This window comes from Haplochromis burtoni, unplaced genomic scaffold, assembly GCF_018398535.1.
Source record: "Haplochromis burtoni strain Fernald_Lab_line unplaced genomic scaffold, NCSU_Asbu1 Contig_4, whole genome shotgun sequence".
NCBI classification, from domain to species: domain Eukaryota; kingdom Metazoa; phylum Chordata; class Actinopteri; order Cichliformes; family Cichlidae; genus Haplochromis; species Haplochromis burtoni.
The window spans coordinates 5755457-5776903 of NW_024582365.1; the positions used below are offsets into that span (position 1 = coordinate 5755457).

A 21447-nucleotide genomic window follows, 5' to 3' on the forward strand; every position below is an offset into this window, starting at 1 on the left:
AGGAAATTGTTCCTGAAGTGTTGAGGTTTGCTCAGATGCAGCTATGCCAACTTCTACTTTTAGAGAAAATGAGCTTTCTCTTGGCAACTCTTCTAAAAAATTTTTTTTAAAAAAACAACTATATTTTTTCTAATGATACTGTTATGAAATTTAACATTTAATATGCCAACTGTGTAGAGTCTGAAATGTAGTTTTTTGCATTTTCTCTGAGCATTGCACGGTCTGACAGGGGGGTGAATTTGCTGGGACGTCCACGCCTGGGAAGACTGAAGACAGCTGTTTTGAATGATTTTTCACTAGTAAATATCCTCTCTCATTCTACAGTTATGGACTTTACATTTTTGGGAGATTTCTATATAATCCTTTCCAGATTGATAACCAGCATTGTGTTAACACACACCTGAATGCTCGAGAAGCAGCAAACTGTTAACATGTCTGCTTTTATACAGGGTCTCACTTAATCAAATCCTTTTGAGTATCAGCACCTGGTTGCTGGTTAACCTCCGAATTCCAGTAGAAGCAGTAAAAGTGAACTTCTGCTTCTGCATTTTGGTGTAGGTTTTCTTAAATACATAATTACACCATGTAATTTGTCATGTGTTGTTCATCTGAAGCTACATTAACTTAAAAAAAATGTTTGTCCTGATATGTAAAGGCTTATAATTACCTCCTTCTTTTTTTTTTTTTAAAACATAACTGTAAATATGGAAGTATGTGACCGGTTAAACTTGGATCTCAAGTTTTTTGAGAAAAGTTTTTGCTGTGGGTTAGTTGTTTACTGCATATGAGAAGATGCACAATGTTAGCCTGACAGCTTGAGGTAAAGCACTTAATTGCTCTCAGGTCAGGTGTTTAGCCTGAGCTAAATATGTCATGTTCTGTACCAGTATCACTTTTTATTGAGACATTGTCCACGCAGCTGCCAGCTGATCAATGATATCCCATCAATTTTATATAAGAACATATCAACACGTAGTAATTTGCACTTTTACTCGACTGACTCCAAATGTCATCTTGCTGTCAGAACTCCCCTCTCAAACGATTTTAAGTTGTTCTTAAAATTTTGTTGCTTGTCAAAAAGCCCCGTCGAAGAGGAGAGAGCCTTTCCTGAAAAACATCCAAGTCTAGTATTTCCAAGCTTGCATTTGCTACAAATTCCTTAAGTTATGTTTGGCATAAATGTCTGTAGCTGAACAAAGGCTCTTTTTGATCTTCATATTTTACATAGTCACGCGTGAAAGCAATGCCTTGCTAGAAGACATGAAGAATGAAATACGTATGAGATCTGTTCAGCATTGAGTAAGACAGACTTGAAACAATCAAAACTAATCCGTTATTTCTCTAGAGTTGAATTGAAGAAATGACTCTCCTAGCTATAAACCAAATAAGTGTTTCCATGTGGCGAACTGGATTGTAAAATCAGTTGTTTCCAGCTACAACCTAACATGCATGTATATATATTAGTATACACTTCTGAGTCATTCCTCAAAGGAAATAGCTTGAAGAATGGAGAAGGTTAAGTGTTAATGTGGCAACAGTTTGAAGCGATGTTTGCTGACAGCTGTGATGAATTGTTTCCAATGTGCTTGTGTTCCTTACCATACACACACGTTTTCTGCATCATCCCACAAGATAAGATCTGTTCATGCTTAACGGCCTGTATTGTCTCCAAAAACGGTGGTACGTATCATATTTTTTATTTGAGCTGCTCTTTATTGGTATGTTTGCTTTTTGAGGAACAGTGCATGCCATTTATTCAGTCCATAGTTACATTTACAGTATGATTCGATGCTTACACTTACCAGCTCTGTACCACAAAATGATAAACGGTAAAACAATATATGGAGGGGGCTCCATTCTTTAAAATCTACACATAACATTATTTCACATGCTACACATTGAAAGGTCACATATTTATCAACACATAAATAAGTGTAACGAGAGTCTATTTGTCACCTTCTCCCTTCCGTTATCTCATTTTATTGAACATTTTTAATTTAACACCAATTCTTCTTTTTTTCCCATTCTGAAGACGTGGTATTTTGTATTCCCACTGGAGTGCACTCTTGTGTCAGGATATAAAATATCCAGTCCTTCATAAAATTGATGAACAACAAGTTAATTGGCTGGTCTTCACTGGGTCCTGCTGTGCTTCATTACTATCCACAGTTAGTCTGCTTAAGAGCATTTTAGGGCCATATGTTGCCCTGAGTGACAGTTGGCTGCAGTCAACTAATTGTGTTAAACAAGTTCAGTTTTAGTTCCATCCAAGTAGAAGCAGCCTCATTTGTTTGGTCCTGGGTGGACTGAGCTGGCTGTGCGTGTGCAGTTGATTCTTACCGATGAGGCGTAGAGTTGCAGAGATCCTTATCTTTGTATTCATAAAGACACAAATGAAAAGGAGCAAAGGTTTGCTCGTCTATTCACTCACCGTTGGTAATGTATACATACATACGGGGCTACACATAAAAGTTTCAGGAGGTAGGACGGGTCCTGTGGAGGAAATAGCTGTATGCACAAAAAGAATACTGCAGTATTAATGTACAGATCAGACAGCTGACCCAAAAACACAACAATAAAATTATGTAATAAACTAAAAGAGAACTTGTAGTATCTGGTTAAAGTAATTACTGGATGGCAAACATGTTCGAATAATTATGTGCTTTAATGTAGATTTGATGGACTGTGTGCCTGCGCACACTCGTATGTGTGCTTGTTGCTACAGAGCTCTGTGCTCTTGTCGGCAATATGGGCGCAGATTTTGTCCTTTGTTGTTGTAACTGAGTCAGACTTTGAGCTCATGCACATAAAATGAACAATTAAGTCAATGATAGTCACAAAATGCATAGAAAGAAATGATAACAGGATGTGAAACTGGATAATGTAACTCCTTTATTCTGGAAGCAAATTTCTCAGCCTAATAAGCATATGGCAATATGGCCCGATATGCTGCGGATGACACAGCTAAGATGTGTGTGTTACAGCTCGTTTGTTCTCAGCTGGACTGGTTTGTGGGGGCTAAAGGGATGTCAGAATGTATTTCTACTTACATGATGTACTATGGATGTTTCTACTGTGATACTGGATGCTTCCAAATAGAGGGGGTTGTACATCTTTGTCTATCTTTTGTCTGTTTGTTGCCCTTTTGTCATCGACCTGATGGATTCCTGTTCTGGGTTGTTTTGTAAGCACACCATCCACCTCGCCAGCACAAGCTCAGCACAACCTGGGTTCACTGAAAAGAATGAAGAAAGACATATATGTGCATTTGTGTGAGTGAGAAGATTTTATTTTTCAGAGTATGACAGAAACACATTATATGATTTAGTGCAATGACATACTGAAAGCAGGGTATCATATAGAGCTTTTTTCATAGCATCACATTCATCTGAATGTTGGTGCTGCAGCATTGTCACTCCAGTCTGGATGCAAAGCATGATTTTTTTTTAAGTACTCAATTTATATATGATGAGGTTTGAGTCATGACTGTGCAGGCAATAACACCAGTGCTGACACAAACTCATCTGCAGCATTCTGTATTCATGTTCATGAAGCATAATGTAACAATAGCCTGAATAATAATTTACCTTCCATCACCACTGACATCTGTGGTAGCAGTGCCATTTGCAAATTGGATAGATGTTGTGGCTGTCCTGCTGTTCATTTCTTGAAGCATGACGTTTTGATGTGTTAGACCTGCTCTGCAGGTGGCAGGGGTGTGGCCGCACAGCAGCGTTACCTCTGTAAGCTGGTCTCTGGCTGAGGAAATTCAAGGTAAGATGGAAACTGGGGATAAGGATATACTGTAAAATGTATTGACACTATAATGTTTGCTGTCTTATACAAAACAGTCAGAAACTAAAAACTGGACTGGTACGTATGTGTATGGTGCATTTGTAGTCTTACTGACTTTAGGCTACAAGTCACATTTAACCATATATTCATACAAGGTTTTATTCTGTTGCTTTAAACACATTATCTACCTCACATCCGTGGCCATTTTTTATTTATTCTTTCTGTCATGGCCAAATTAGAAAAACAAATTAACCTAAAATGCATGTATTTGAACTGTGGTTAAGTTGAAATACCTGAAGGAAACGCACTCAGGTAAAGGGAAGATGCAAAGTCCACACAGAAACCAGACACCAGAAACCTTCTTGCTGTAAGTGCTAACCTTTTCACCACCATGCCAGCTAACTCAGCTTTATTGATTTTGTACTCTCCAAGAAACTGATTTTTTTATTCCTTACTTAAACCTGGCAGTGTGACTCAAATATTTGTCCCTCATCAGAGTTTGCCCGGGTGATTACACCCTCATTAGCCAACAGCGAATGAGGAGGAGGTTTCGCTGCAGTCTGGAAATGGTTCTAATGTTGTTCAGAGAATGTTGGATATTTTTTGAAGCAGCTGATTAAAGTCATGAAGAAAGGTCCTTTTTATTGTGCTGTGGTGTATCATGCTCCATGAAGTTTTCCAGATTGGTTACAACTGGGGATTTTAACATACAAATTAATGACAACTCTGACGTCTTTGCCAGAGCTTTTATCAGCATCACGAGTTACCAGCATGCTTATGGCCCCACGCATACCAGAGGACACAGACTGGAGCTTGTTTGTACTTTGAGTTTAAATGTTGTTTGGATTTGTTTTAGGAACATTTTTATTTCTGATCATCACTGTATTCTATTTAAAAAATATTTGTGGCTTTCTTCCCCACTCAGGTCTCAAATTTCAAATTGTTTTTCTGCTGATATTTTTTTATGCTTTCAATTTATTCTTATCCCCTAATAACAATGTTAATCCTTTAATATATGTTATATTAGTCATTGTCTTATCAGTTTAGATAAAGTATGTCCTGTTAAAAATGAGGACGTACTCTTCTCCTTGGATAATTTATTTATGGTTTAAGGTGTTCTCGTCAAAAAGTTGAACTTGTTTACCCATTCATTGCTTTCATTTAAATAATCTTTTAGTTTGTTTTAAAACTTCAGAAGAAATACAATGGCTGCTTGCTTTTCAAACCTAGTTTCAAAGACCAAAGGTAGTCCTAGGGTTTTATTTGACATTGTGATATTGTTACTCCTGCTCCACCTGCTGTCACAAATATTTCAAAAATCAATTATGAAAATGTTCATACTTTCTCTGCAGGAAAAAAAACAAAAAACAGAAATGTGAGAAATAATAATAATTCAGCATCTTCACTGTCTGTTCCTGCCCCAGCTGAGCCTGTTATTTGAAGATTTTTACCTATTTCTTTTCTTTATCTGTTGAAATTAATTGAGTTATTGACATCATCCTCCTGTTCTCTTGATATTTTACCTGCAACTCAAAAATGTTTCATTTACTAGTATTGGTTCCTATGTGCCTACTGTAATCGAACTTCAGTGATGGCCGATCAAGTCCCTGCTTATTTAGTCACATATTTTAAAAAAATATATTATTTTTTTAAAGCTTAATCTTTCTCTTCTTAGCACTTTTAAGACCAATCTCAAAATTGTTGTTCATTGCTCACCCACTGAGCCTAACCTCTGCCTTTGATACTGCTGAACCTCACATTATGCTCTATAGACTGGGATACTAGGTGGGTGTATCAGGTTCTACTTTGTAGTGGTTCTTTTCATATCTGTCTGGATGTCTTTGGTCTTCTTCCAGTTCTCTTATCCATGGTGTGCCACAAGGTTTGATTTTGGGGGCCTTTACCATTTCTGATATATATCAGCTCCCTCTTCAGAACATGGTGATGCATGCATTTTTAAGGATATTTCTTACCACTGCTGCACAGATGTTATTAAGCTGTATATTCTTTTTAAGCCCCATATGTTTCTACATTACAGATCTTGTACAGGTGTTGGATGGCTGACGGCCAACTTTTTCTCTAACATAATGAGGAGAAAATAGAAATCTTTGTTTGTGCCCCTGATAAATTTATGCATGGGCTAATAGAAACACTAGATTCACTTTCCACTTTTACAAGTGCTTTTAGTATCTTGTAGTAGTTTGTGATATTAATCTGGAAAACAGCTATAAAAGTACAAATGTAACTTTTACTTACTTTGAACAGCTTTACCTGCTGATACAGAAGGGGATATCTGCTGGCTCCTCCACCTGCTGTACATAGGGCATCGGCATCTCAGTAGATGGGTATAGGCTGACCTGAAGTCTCTGTTGAGGGCTCCGTAGAGGATTGGATTTAGGGCTGAGTTGGCATAGCCTAGCCACAGCACAATGGAATATTCTGGCACTGTGCCAGGGTCTGGATGCTCCTGTAAGCCCAGCACTGTGAATAGGATGAAATAAGGTAACCAGCACACCACAAAAGCGCCAATCACTGCTGCCAGTGTCACCGTGGCTTTGTGCTCCCGCAGTGCCACAACTGTAATGCTGGAAATCACAGTGGTGGTAGTGGAAGAATTGCTCCTGCAGTTGTAGCTGGTGATGCAAGTGGGGCGTTCACTGACAATGCGCTTGGCCTGTGCACGTGCAATGCGAAGTATTCTGAGGTAGGTCCAGCACATAGCCACCAGAGGCAGGTAGAAGGTGAGGAGAGAGTCAGTAAGCACATACGGTCTGTTCAGTTCAAAACGACATTTCCCCTCCGAAGCCCAAGGCCCGTGGTTCTGCACTGTCCCGTTAACGGTGTTCCATCCCATTTGGATGGGCAAGAAAGACACGGCCAGAGACACAGTCCAGACACTCGCCATGGCTACAGCAACTCTCCACGGTAACACCAGTGATGCATATCTCAGAGGCATGGTCACTGCCAGGTAGCGATCGACACTGATTGCCAGGAGGGTGAGGATGGAGGCAGTGCACAACATAACATCCATGGAGATATAGAAGTTGCAGAAGACTGCGCCAAGTGGCCACTCTTCATTTAGCTGTAGGAGAGCAGAGAAAGGGAGGACTAAGAGGCCGAGCAGCAGGTCTGTCACAGCCAGCGACAAAATGAAACAGTTAGTGAGGCAGCGGAGACGTCGAGAGGCACAGACAGCCAGGCACACAAGTACATTACCAGCGACAGTCAGGAGAATGAGAAGGATCAAGATGAAGGCCAGCATTACTTTGGACAACATTATTGCTGTTACTTCACTGGAGTCAATCAGACGACATCATGACCGCTGCTTTATGTGAACCATTGTCCTGTTTTTGTGTCAGATTTTAATCAGATGAAGGATGGTTGCTTCAAGGACTCTCATTGATTAAGTGCCACTTAAAATCTTGGCCACCCACATGTAATTCTTTTATCTCCAGCTCTCCCTGTATTTCCAATGTAGGTAGTAACTGATTGTTTCCTGTTGTTGAAAAACCTAAAGAACAGATAAGAACAGATTTTCCATACATACTAATGACAGTAAAAAAAAAAAAAAAAAAATCCGACTGGCTGTTGGTTGGTTGTTGAACGGCTTTATGTCTGCAAGGCTGATTAACAGTGGTTCATGGTTCATCTTTCTGTCTTCAGCACCATTTCATATGGATATAGTGACACCTAGTGGGAAAAGACAAAAAGTACAATTAATAAGCCATTATGCCGTACAGTCACAGACACACACTTCTACACTCACACGTCAAAAAGATGCGGCTTTCTTATAAATTGGTTGTAACTGTAATTTATGTTATGTAACTGCTAATATACTACTACTGTAATAACCCTTTAATGCCTGCAATATTAAAGCAAAGGCAGCTAGTCAAACAAATGGTAGATGTCATATTAGGACAAACTGGGTGACACTGATAAGATCCTGTCCTGTTTGAACTGAGGAGGTCATGTGAAGGAGCATTTAATTGCTTGTAAATTCAGATTTTGTTTGCCAGAGAGTTTGTTGTTTCTTCTTTGAAAACTTCAGTAGTGTGTCTTTAAAATGACACATATTAACCTGTTGAAATGTTATTTAAGGTTGAAATTAGTGCTACATATGCTACAGCACCAGCAATGGCTTCACTTTTGTGCAGCTTTAGATGGTTGCATGCATGTCTTACACCTAATGTTTTAAATGTATAATGCATGATGCTAGTTATTTCATTGTGAGCTTGCACATAATTAATTCATTACATGCATCATCATATTTTACATGTATGCCACTCTGTATTCTTTTATGCTTCCATTTTACAAACCTGTTTTCAAACAAACAGTCAATCTGAAAAATATCTTTCAGTTATCGGTAAATATTTAAATCAAGGGCGTCTCATACACAGCCTAATTGTTGATATGACTGGATATAAAAAGAGAACTAGAGTGTGTAAAAGATTCTGTAAAACAATATGTGAGCAAATTTTCTATCAATAGCAAGATATTATTAACATAATATATAATAATAACAACAAGAGCACTCAGAAAGTACAACTCCTCCACGAAGGGCAATTGCTAAAGTTTTATGTTTTTATTACAATATGATGACATCAGTCTGTTAAGGCATCATTGTGTCATGATAGGCATCATAGTGAAAAATAAAAAGTGTGTTGTACAACTCTCTTTTTGCCCTTTTATATGATATGTCACTCAATATGTTTTCTCAAATGTTTTTTCAAGGACAACATTGGCCTCGGGTGCTAAAAATGATGGTCAAGGTAAAATATTTAGCCAACCTAGGTACTCATTTCTCCTAGTATATTCCTGTGAAATTTGAAGACAATCCATAGATTTTTTTTTTATTTATTTTTTTTGCTAATATGAAGTTTTCACTGGTTTTCATTTGCTGTGCCCATGACCAACTTGATCCAAATTTTATCAAAATTAAATCAGCTCGAGATGTCATTTAAATCCACCATCACACAAAATTTGAAAATTATATTTTGAAAACTGTGGACAATAGACTGCCAACAACAGACAGACAGACAAACCAACAGAACCAATAATATGCTCCCTTCCTTCGAGGGAGGAATTTTAACAAAAAAAAAAAAAAAAAAAGAGAGAGAAAATTGAGCAATCTCCGAATGCTAGTGGCAAAGACCATGACTAAATGGCTGTGATGTTCAGGCCTTCAGGTGCCACTTCATCCATAATACACAATATTGAGGTGGAAATCACCGCAAGGGTTTAGGAGCACTTCTGAAAACTGCTTTTACTAAATCAAACTAAATTTTAAAGCAGAAAACCATGAAAAAAAAATCTTTTTTTAAAATTAAAAATGGATAGAAGTGAAGTCTTTCACTGTCTTGTGAGCAGAACAAGGAACGAGGTTCATATTCAGAAAGGAAAAGGAAAAGTTTGGAAAATTATTTGCTTATAGAAATGGCTGTCAGGGAGTTTTAGGATTACCTGAAATACCAAAACTTGTCAGCTATGGATATTTTTCCCTGCTTGGGTCAAATAGCCCTTGGACACCTGTTGGAGGAGTTTGTTAACTTTTGGAGGAAAGATCCACTCACAGGTTAGAACTCTACTCTGAAAGGCACTGGGAAAACCAGATCTAGGGCTCAAACATTTATTGTGAATATGATGCAACACCAGGTAAATGTCTCGGCACTGTGTGACAATGCACAGGCTTTGCTGAGGTCTAGCTTCCTATACCAGTTGTATTCTCACCTGGATGATTAGAAGAATCCAAGTTTAATGCACTTCTGCATTGGCTTTCCCTCTAAGTTATATCTTTTACAATCTATCTCAACCTGAGTCTGAGTCTATAGATGGTGACAAAAGGTAAAAGGCTGTTGCTAAAGATGTGATTTATTTCTCTACAGGACAGGTTGTTCGCTACTGCAGGGCCATCAGGAAGGAAGTGGAACTTCTTTTTCGAATGCTGTGGTTACGCCAGCCTTCTAAAACAAACATGGCAGCCCATACGGAAAAGAAATAGTAAAAACTTATATGTGATTACTCATGAAAGTGGCCACTTTCATGAGTAAATCATATAAGGCTTACATGATTTACTCATGAAAGTGGCCACTTTCTCATTACTTTCATACATTGTTTTAGTAAGTATCCAAAACATACAAGTTTCATTATATAATTTTTCAAGGGATCTTATATCTGTTTTCACTCTTATATGCTTTTCATACAAGTTTCACACAAGACAGATACAAACTTTATAAGATTTATATATATCTTTTCCATATGGGTAGCCTTCGTGAACTTTTCACATGGATTTAGATATTGCTTTGTAGTAGTCAAGCACAGTGCTTAAAAGGTCTTAAACACCATCATTTCTCTATATTTTGCTGGGAATATGGGTGATGAGTGCACTGATTTATTGAAACATGCAAACTTGAATAGAAATATGGTATAAGTACTGTATACGGTGACAAGTATAATCAAAAAGAGAGTGATTATTCTTCAGCACAGCCTGAACTCTCTTGTAATTTCTTCAAGTAGTCTTCAGGAATAGGTCTCCAGGCTTCTTGGTTGACATTCATATTCTCTTCTTTGGATGTTTCCTGCCTTTTGTTCCATTTTCTGGCAAGATGATCCCACACTGCTTTGATTTGAGGTCCAGGTTGGGCAGGTCAGTATTCCATTATGTGTTTTTCTATCAAGGTATCCTTTTATTGCATTGGTAGCATGGAGGGGATCATTATCATGCTGAAACATGAAGCTGCTGCTAATTAGACATTTTTCAGATAACAACAATTTGTAAGACCTGCAGGGACTGATTTTCAGTACATTTTTCCTCAGTGTCACACATTTCTACCTGTTTCCTTTCCCGTTTCCTCATGGCCACTGGAAGCTTATTGGCCTTACTAGCATGTGACCCACATATGCAAGTCTAATGCAGTGTCCTGATTTAAATGTGCCCAAAGGTTATTCACTGTGTCCTATCTTCATCTTATTCCCAGCTTTCCTGTCTTTGCCTGTCACAGTCTGGCGAGGGCAGACTGTATGAATTGATGAGAAGGACCCAAAACGCAGACTCCAAGGAACAGGGAACAAAACTTGAATGTTAACAAAAAGCGAGCCATTTAATGAGGCTGGTAAAAGGTACAAACAAAAGGCAAGGCAAACTGAAGCAAAATTAACACAAACCTAAACTGGGGAATCTAAACCACAATATGAAAAAACCTGGACATGAAACCTGGCGTAAAGAACATGGAGTGAACAACAGACGACCTGACAAGGAATGACTGAAGACACACGGACTAAATACACACAGGAGGATAATGAGGGAAACGGAAACACATGGGGAAACAGCTGACACACATGAACATAACGACGTCACAAGGGGAGAGTAAAACTAAAAACATTGAACATAGGAACACAGGACCCCTTCAAAATAAAACAGGAAACATAATGAGACGCAGACATGACAACCTGAACTTGACAACATAAGAAACAGACATGAAACACATGAAGGGCAAGGGAGACTTAACAGGGGTTGGAAGACACAAGAGGAAACTAATAACAAATGAAAAGAAAAAATAACGAACTTAACCATATACCATAAACATCAAAATAAACTAAAACTCAAAACACTGAGTCATAAGAACCAGGATCGTGACATTTGCCCCGCTGTCCTATCACAATAACAATAAAAATAAAAACATTTTAAAAATATATATCAAGAAATAGAATGGCATCTTCACAGTGCCCATTCTGATGAGGATTCAGCAAACAGTAGATGAATCAACTGAAGGACAAGATGCATCTCACAGATTCTGTATCAGGTCTTTTGCAGTATTTTCTGCATTTTTAAAAAAAAAAAGACATGACTTCAAATACTGTTCATCTGCTGAGGTAGTTTTAAAGCCATTCTTGTTTTGTTCTCCACATCTCACGTTTTCTCCAGTTTTTAAAGGTCACACTGCACACCATGCAGCGATATACCACCAGCTAACACATCTTCGGGAATGACGTAAAAATACTATTTTGGGGGGTCAAACTTGCCTTTTGTCATGGATTAATCTAAAGAACACTGAAAAAATGATGTGCTTTTGTACCAGGCTGCTAATAACAAAACACCTAAAGATACAATTTAGTTTAAAATTGGTTCTACTCATTGGTAAGTAGTCTGTAATGAATAGACCCAACGTTGGTTCATCCCTTGAGTTAGGTGTCTTTTTATGCTTAAATAATTCATCGGTCAGTGTTAAGGGGTCAAATAAACAAAACAACATAAAAGCTTTCCTCTGAAAATGGACAGGGACTGGACTGAGATGAGTGAATCAACAACTAATTGTCAAAGAAGAAATTTCGAATGACCTTCAGAAAGCTTGGAAAACAACTGTTCAAGACCACTTATCCAAAATTACAAGAAAATCCGTCTCCTTGGAAGTAAATTAGAAAGAAATGAAGGGGGGCGGGGGGCTTAAGACTTTTGCACAGTACTGTATGTAGTTTTCCATTAATAAATAACAACCTTGAATGACAAATTATTCAAAGCTTTACATCCAGACGTTAATGCTTTGTTTTCTACATAGACCTTGTTTACAGATTTACAGAGCGGTATTTGTACTCTGAGAACACTAATGACATGTCGGCTTACGCTTTTAATGTGTGCCTGGTGGAATGTGGAAAACCACTACTAGATAGGTAAGAGAGATTGTGTGTGGGCAATGTGTGTCTATTAAATGTGGCTGCGTCAGTAGGTGGTGGGTAATGTTTGCCTCTCTGTTTTCTAACCCTGTAATGGATAATGGGAGATTTGCCAGACTTGGTTCAGTGCCACTTGCTTATCACGTTAGATAAAGATGCTGAGACTCTGGGCCGATGGCTTCAAATCAAGACAGGAAGAAAGAAAATTACACGACATAACGAAAAGAAATGTTTTAATTAAATCTGGTTTCACAGAAACCAGCACCAAATCTGTAATCTTTGAACTCTTCTAATCTGCACATTTCTATGACTTACTCAGCACTGAGCTACATCCAGAGCAGGGGTAGGCAACTCCAGGCCTCGAGTGCCGGTGTCCTGCAGGTTTTAGATGTCCTTGATCCAACACAGCTGATTTAAATGGCTAAATTACCTCCTCGACATGTCTTGAAGTTCTCCAGAGGCCTGGTAATGAACTAATTATTTGATTCAGGTGTGTTGACCCAGGGTGAGATCTAAAACCTGCAGGATACCGGCACTCGGGGCCTGGAGTTGCCTACCCCTGATCCAGAGCAAACACAGATAACAGAGCCACTAATGCATGAAGTGCATTTCCTAAATGCACGAGCCTTTATGTCTCACAGAACAACAGACAGACCCCAAATTTCACCTATTTACATCATCAAAATGTGCCACTCACTTTGTCTCTCATGCACATTTTCTTGCAGAGAGCTAGAAATAGATTTGGCTTGCTTTCAACACAGGCCTTACAGGCCTTACAGTCATTTTTTTTAAACAAGGGCAACTTTATCACAATCTTGGGCATACCATACAGAAAATCTATATATACGCTATGTATGCGTGTGCTTTTCTTACTTGCTCTGAGCTCAGTGCATTAGTTCAACTTCCCATGTCACAGTGCATGTGTGAGAACTTAACTATGCTTGCTTCCTGTATTTATCTTTGCATAAACATTTGTTTTAATTTTAAAAATTATATTATTATACAACCTTGACCAGTCACTTATAGTAAACACATAATTTATTTAGCACAAGATGCAAAAGACCCACGTACATTTGTCTTTCATCAGTATAAAGTCACCAATAGTCTGTGTAGATAGTAAAAAATAAAGTCAGTCAGTGTCATTCACCTAATGCTGGGAAACAGAATGTGGTGATGTTTAAAAATGAAAGAAAAAAAAAGATTTAAAAAAAAATCCCTCATTTAGACACTTTATTACTGACCATCTGTTTTCTTTCACAAACCACTCATTAGTTGTCCCTAATGGAAAGCAATGGTTAGTGCTACTGCAGCTGTATGCAGTATATAATAACACACATTCATGCATGCACATGTAGGTCTGCACTGACACACTAACATGACCCAAAACATATGTCTTGGTAATGGATTTTGAGGACCGTAATGGATTGTAATGACTGCTGAGTATTTTGTTTTCCACGGGATATAAAAGGCTGCACTATCCTCAGAAGTTTCTTGCGAAACAACAGTTTAAAAAAAAATGTTTTCAGGTGTTGAGGAAAAGGGTCGCATGGGTTTGTGGATATGAAAACAGCACTTTAAGAGTTCATCCTGTGTTTAATAAGGTGACGTCCAGTATTTTGAGGACTTAAGAGAGATGAAATATAAAGTGATTAACTGTTAATTGCAGCAATATTTTCCTGTCTTTGTCTTCTCAATGTAGGGAGATATAAATGAGCTGAAGAGGCTTCATCCTGTCTCACCCAGATCTTTCTTTACTCAGCAAGCTTGTGAAAAGAGTCCAATTTGGGTATAAGGATGAAAGGCAGGCAGAAAAGTACTTAGAACAGTGGCTCTTTACCAGACATGGTCTAAGCTCTGGGATGAGTAATGGAGTTATTTATCTCTCAGCTGGGACTCTCTGCCTAAATTGTGATATTCTCCAAATACCAAGTGTTCATCCTCTGACCTCTTTTTTTTTTTTTGCTCGCCAGATGCGTCTTTTTAGAAATAAACTAATAATAAATGGATGCTCCTCATCATCCCAATAGGTAATCAAAGTAATCACATCTATTGTGATAAATGCAATGTAATGTCTTTTGAATATGTTTAGATTGATCTACCCTCTCAACTGACTCCAAAAGATAATTTCACCCCCTGCTGAATTGCAAGGGGTGAAATTGCCTTTTCAGACTGGTTGCTACCGACTAGTCATGGATCCAAGGAATAACTCAGCTATACATTCATTTATGTTTCAGGAAGTGTGGCAATGGCCTGAGATTGTGCGCTGAATCAAATCTCTTGTTTTGCTATGAATTCATGCATTTTTGAGTAACATATTTATTTGATTATGATTGGACAGCAGCTAAGTGGTTAAATTATTCAACGGCAAAAAGAAGATTAGACTGTACGGCAGCTGGTGCGATTCTGAAAACGTAATTTTTTTTTCAACTATCATCAGATCAATAAACATTTGTCTAGTGCTAAAGAAGACTAGTGATGTTGAAAGTAACTCGTGGATCATGTGCATATATCGTCCATTAGAGAAACATAATACAATCAGGAATACAAATCTTTAATTCGTCTTAATACAGTTTAATTGGGTATCAAGTACTTGGCTCACTGACTTCCTCTGTTTTTGCAAAGCAATCTGTGGCTGTCTGCTTTGTTGTGAATGTGCGTGCATGTTTGTCTGTGTGTATGTGTTCACATTTGTCTTCCTGCTTGCCTTTGTTTCTGTCCTTTGGTCTGGGGTGCTTGGTAGGCTAGCTGTTGTGTTTTCTAACCAGTGAAGGAAAGCTGTGGAATCCTGATGAAGCATGGAAATGAAACACACTGCGACAGACACGACTGCAGACAGACAGGGGATCAGACACATAAAATATGCATAGACACTAACAGCATGCTTTGCTGTGGTACACGCACGCACACACACACACACACACACACACACACACACACACACACACACACACACACACACAAACACAAATGCAAGTTGGGTCACATGGGGTGATTGATTGCACTCAATATGTCATGCTTGACCTTGCCAGATCACATCTGTCATGTTATCATTGCAGCCATATAGAGTCCTTTACAGAAATAATGTTGTGTAATGTGGGTTAGACACACACAGACTTAAAAAAAAAAAAAAAAAAAGACCAAATCTGCACACAACTGTATCAGCTGGGATACAGCTGATACAGTTCATACAGTTACCAGCAGCACATTTGAAAGGGAACTTCTGAACTGCTGAACAGCAAATAAGATGCAGTGACCATGTCATGACACTAAACCACATCCTCTTGCTATTCTTGTAACCGTTTCTCATTCTTTGCTCACTTAGGTGTAACATCCAGTTTGAGCTGTGTATGTGGCGACCTTTATTTGAATAACTGCACACTTTAATTTTATATAGGCCAGCTTATGTCAGAGTTTGTACATCTTGCTTTAAATGTATGATATTGCATGTTTCTCAGAGAAACAGCAATGGTGTTTTAAAACAAAGTGGGTATCATTAGACGTGACTGCACAATGGCTGAAAGAGCATAGCTAGTCCTTCCTTAACTCCATAAAAATCAATGAAACCAGTGCAACAGTTAAAAGCCAGATTGTCTCAGTAATCTCTTATATACAAAGTGATTTACAACAAAATAATATTATTAGATATAGCCAATATTAAATGCCTATAAATACCAAATGTAACCTTCTGGAAATCACTAATTTGAAAAAATAGAATCAGGAATTTAATTATTTTGATTTTTATCAGATTTTATTTCCCAATACTCCTACAGTTTAAGGGATAAAATCATTATATTTTGTTTATCAGCAACTCCAGGAAGACTTTATGGATAATAGGACAATAGGACAATGCATAGTAATGTACATAGTAATGTACATGCTAACAAGTACATGCTAATATGTAACGCAGACATATTTGTAATGTCTTGTTATGTCACAGACCTTCAAAGTGTAAAAGAGAAATTATCACACAAAGAATAATCTCACTTCCTCATATTCAGAACTGATTACATGACCTCTTTGTATATTTGTCTTTGTGCCTAGTTCACATGTTCACATCAGGCTCAGAAGTGGCCCAGCTGAATTCTACACAGCTGCAAACCTCTGACATCTGACAGTTTCTATTCATGACCACGTCACTGCCCACATACGTACTGCTTCTATACTTTTTTTTTCCTCCTCATCTTTGCATTTAAATGCAATAAACTATAAAGAAAATCTGATATCAGACTATAAAAAGAGACTTAAATTGAATTTGCACTGACTGTGCTGTCAATTAAATACGGTTTCATCACCTATTTGACCAATCTTAAATGAATTTAACTTTTTTATTTCTATTAATTAGCATTCTTGCTTGGCTGCTGAAAAGCACTCAAATAACACAGTGCAGATCAAATATTAACTCAAGCTTGATTATGCTGCCTGGCTACAGCATTCGCCGTGTTTTCACACGTAGCTCATTTAAATTTGAAGACATATTAAACAGCAAGTATAAATTAGGAAACTATCACTCACCTCAGCGCTTCTTCTCCTCGTCTGTGATGACTGCCCTCGTTACACTGCTCTGCTCCCAGAGCGAACCACAGTCTTGCTCGTGAAGTGTGTGCATTTGTGTGCGTAACGAGTGTGTAAGTGTGTGTGGGAAAGAGAAGAGAGAAAGAGGAAGGGAGTAGCAAGTCCTCGTACAGCTCCATTCCTCTCTCTCTCTCTTTTCCCTCTGCTCTCTGTGCGTCTCCTATTGTTGTCGGCTCAACTCCTCAGGGTAATTTGCTTTTGAAATTATTTTAATGACACTGCCATTCTCTTGTCACATCTTATAAATTGTATGTGCCATATGCCAGAACAAAGAAGATTCTCCTCAACAGTTTGATCCAGACTGGCCGATATTACCTGAATAAATTAGGCAACCTGTTGTATTCAGCCTTAATGGAATGCCCAATAAGTCCAGTATGGGTTGAGAGACTCATACAGGAAGGCATGGTATTTGCGCTTGTGTCGTTTCTTGCCTTAATATTTCTTACTGATCTAAATTCTTCTGCTTTATAAACTTTCTCTGAGAATTGGAACCAGATGGGCTGGAGTGATATCAGCAGAGATGGGCAGTAACGCGTTACTTGTAATGCGTTACTGTAATCTGATTACTTTTTTCAAGTAACGAGTAAAGTAAGGGATTACTATTGCAAAAAGGTAATTAGATTACCGTTACTTTCCCGTAGGAACGCTGCGTTACTGCGTTACTAAAACCGTGATTTTTTGCGAGAATGTCTCATGACAGTGACATACGAATGTGCGCGAGAGAGTGATGCAGTGTGCAGCGTTTAAAGCGTGGAAGTACTGACCTTACTTTGAGTTTGATTCCATAAAAAGTGACAAAAACATTAGCGTCCATCGTGCGTGGGAAGAAAACTTCTTTTTACAGCGAAAAAACCCCTAAACTTCCAAGCAAGCACCGAGTGCGCAACGACGTAATGGGAAATTCACAGAGAAACTCGCGGATTCTTCAACTGACCGCGGCACACCTGCACCAGGGTAAACCTCCGCCTACCCAGTCCTGCTTTACAGGTGAAAATAGAGCAACAGGACCGCTGAGTCTTTGACTTTATTTATTTTCTGCTGTGTTTTACTTGCATCTATTTGAAAGAGTGAGTGTAAACACAAAAAATATTTTATTTTATGTGCTGGAATGTGTAGAAAATAGGTTTAAATGTTAAACAATTTTTCAGTCAGAGAATGTTGCATATAATTAAATTTTTGCTTGATGCATAAAGTTAAAAGATTAAAACTAATAAAACAAGTTAAAAAAGAGACTTTTCCATTTGATTACATTTTGTATGATGGATTATGTAGAAAAAGTAGAATTGGGCTGAAAGATCTATCGCTTTATCACCTCTTCAGGTTGTAAATCGTGTTTTTAAAAAGTAACTAAGTAACTAAGTAATTAATTACTTTTGAAAATAAGTAATCAGTAAAGTAACGGGATTACTTTTTTGGGGAAGTAATCAGTAATTAGTTACTGATTACTTTTTTCAAGTAACTTGACCAACACTGGATATCAGTGACCCATTGGGTCAGAGAGATTTCTAAATCAATCTTCCTATTTCTGGCGCAGCTTTTTAGTCAGCCTTTGTGCCTATTTTTCACATGCTTTGGCTTCTTGTGTGGCTTAGATCTCTTTTCCAATGCTAATTTATCTTCCAAACTTCAGTCTGAACAATCAAAAGTCATTGTCACTTCTCTTTTCATACTGTGTTCCTTTTTTTGACTCCCCGTCTCAGTGCACGTGGCCTAGCTCGTATCATAGCTGGGACAGAATTCAGTCTCCCTTTGTCTCGTTTTGTGCTTTCTCTTCCTGTTAGAGAGGCTCCCTCTGCCTGCTGCTTCTTTTTATTCCTTCAGCTGTACATCAGTTAATCTCTGTTGCATCTCTTTTTCATTCCATGCTATGCACCTTTAAGCCCTACCTTATTCTCCTCCTCCTTGAGTTCCAGTTTATTTCCACTACAAAACTATGAGATAACATATCTTTTGTCATCCATTATCTCTCTCTCCTTCTCACTTCGTATATCTATTTTTCTCTCATTTCCCTTTTTATTGTACACAAATGTTGTCAGTCATTTCTAGGTGCCAATTCCTAATATTTCACCTTTTTTCCGTGTTATATCAATAGCATGTCTCAGTCTCACACCATGTTTCCATAACAACAAGATTTCTAGAGGACCTTCTGGTATTTTGTAGATGGTGGCGAGTGCCTGACTGGCATTCCTAACTTGGAGTCAGTTCTGAGTTAGGACTACCAATGGCTCTGTTTGTGATGCATATTAAAAATAAGGCTGTGGATGGATGCCTTTTAGCTCCAGTGCTTTTACAGCAATTTAGAGAAATAAAATAATAAAATAAACTATTTAAGCTGGCAGAAAGTATGCGAAAGGTAGTTGGCAGTGAAACCCCATACACTCATTGGCTACTTTATTTGGTGCACCTGTGCAATTCCTCGCTGTCGCAAATATCTAATCATGTAGCAACAATTTTAGGGATTTAGACATGGTCAGGATGACCTACTGAAGTTCAGAGCACGAGAATGAGAAAGAAAAGTGATTAAAGTGACACTGAACTTCGGATGGCTGCTGGTTTCTGAAATATCAGACTATCCAGATGAGGTGAAATAACAGATCTGCAGATGTACTAGGAATTTACCACACAACCAACACTAGGGTTTATAGGGTTTGCAGATAATGACCTAAAAAGAGAAAATATCCAGTGAGCTGCAGTTTTCTGGATTTAAATGCCATGTTGACATCGGACAAGAATGGCCGGACTACTCAAGCTGATTTGGTGTAGCAGTGGAACGTGGAGAACATAATTACTTAATAAGTTACAGTTAGTTTTGTGAAACTGTGATAAGATGACCCTGCAAGTACTGAAGCAGAAGCAAGAAGAGCCTTGATGTCCTCAAAGGCTTTTTGACAGTGATCTGACCACTAGAACTTAACTTTGGGAGTTACATTAGTTAGAGGAACCACAGAAGAGAATTTTTTAAAAACTCATGGTAAAACTCCATTCCAAGAAATCACTGACATTGTCTCTTAGTAGTGGTAGGAAGGAACTCAAGAGCCTCCACTTTGGCTCTGAAGGGATGTGCGTTCTCTTGTTCAACCACCTTAACCAAATAGGTGGCCTTAGAAAACTCACATTTGGCAAGACTCATTCTAACATTTGCCTTAATTAGATGAACAAAGCCTGGATGCACCTAAGATGATCTTGACAGGTGTTGCTATATAAAACTACATCATATCAATACAGCACACCCTTCCAAACCAGAAACGATGCAGTTCGTCTGGCACTGGAATGTGGCAGGAGCATTTCTCAACCCAAATGGCATAACTGTAACTGAAAATAATTCAGCTGGTGTGATAAAGGATGCAATTTCTCTAGCATGTGGTGTCAAAGTGGATGGGAACATCGAACAACAACGCAGTGTAATAATTGAGCATAGCCCATCCTTTCTAGATTATTCTAGAAGGGAAGGGCTATGCTATTCTATATGTCCTAACATTAAAATCAAGATTATTCAAAGACACTTAAGACAACCCTGTTCGAAACCTTTAGATTTCTCTAAGACCTCTCCAACTACTCCCAACTGGATCCAAGCAGTTCCCTGGAGTAGAAATGATGTAGTTCAGTTCTACGAACTGGTGAAAATAGTAGGAGCACACATTTCCTTGTAAAGGCGAATCAACAAGAGGCAAAGGGTCAACACTTGGTCCCCTAGGCCAGGGGTTAGCAACCTTTAGCACCCAAAGAGCCATTTGGACCCGGTTTCCACGCAAAAGAAAACACTGGGAGCCGCAAATACTTTTTGACATCTAAAATGAAGATAACACTGTATATATTGTTTTTTACTTTTATGCTTTGTGTGAACAACTAAGGTGTGTTGCTTATGAAATCCATGAAGTGCTACAGAGAAAATTACATTTTATTTATGTAATTAACACATTTTGAACTCTTAAAGAAATATAACAAAAGGAAAGACACCCAGCTGAACTAAAATGATCCATGTAGCAAACAAAAACTGTTGGAGCCGCCACCTTATATCGCCTTTGGGCTTTTGGAGCTTGACCTGACTTTTAAAAAATAATTGGAAAAAAAGCACTATGCTGCTAAAAATGAAAAATAGATATTTGCAAATTCTGCCTAAATATGTATTTTACCTGTTAATGTGTGTGGCGGGGCGTGGTCTGCAGCGCGCTGCAGGGGAGGCGGACGCACCTGAGCGGCACCCGCAATCGCACCTCGCCGCCTTAACGTCTGTGCTTCTATGCTGTTGTGTTGGTTGTGTCGGGCTGTGGCTTTAACACCGGCTGTATGCGTACAGCAACCGTGTGTGAAACGTGATGTCACGGGGGTGGGCGTGGAAAGGATTTTGGAAAGGATAATATTGGCATTATTGCAGCAAACCAGCCAATAAATGGATGAAACACATCGTGACTG

At 38.4% G+C, this 21447-nt stretch overlaps 1 protein-coding gene across 4 annotated transcripts; it reads right to left on the minus strand.

Moving 5' to 3' along the window:
• Positions 1 to 728: 728 nt before the first annotated feature.
• Positions 729 to 17098, minus strand: hrh2a (histamine receptor H2a). Of its 4 annotated transcripts, none has more exons than XM_042221973.1 (5): positions 16975 to 17098; positions 6067 to 7485; positions 3588 to 3759; positions 3051 to 3235; positions 729 to 2508 (listed from the first exon to the last, which is right to left on the minus strand). In XM_042221973.1, the coding sequence occupies exons 2-4, from the start codon at positions 7070 to 7072 to the stop codon at positions 3217 to 3219; spliced, it is 1197 nt and encodes a 398-aa protein (XP_042077907.1). In that variant the 5' UTR covers positions 7073 to 7485; positions 16975 to 17098; the 3' UTR covers positions 729 to 2508; positions 3051 to 3216. The 4 variants fall into 4 exon arrangements, with proteins under 4 accessions (XP_042077907.1, XP_042077906.1, XP_042077896.1 ...); XM_042221972.1 differs by having other exon boundaries at positions 729 to 2371; positions 6052 to 7485; XM_042221962.1 differs by having other exon boundaries at positions 6052 to 7485.
• Positions 17099 to 21447: the final 4349 nt, after the last annotated feature.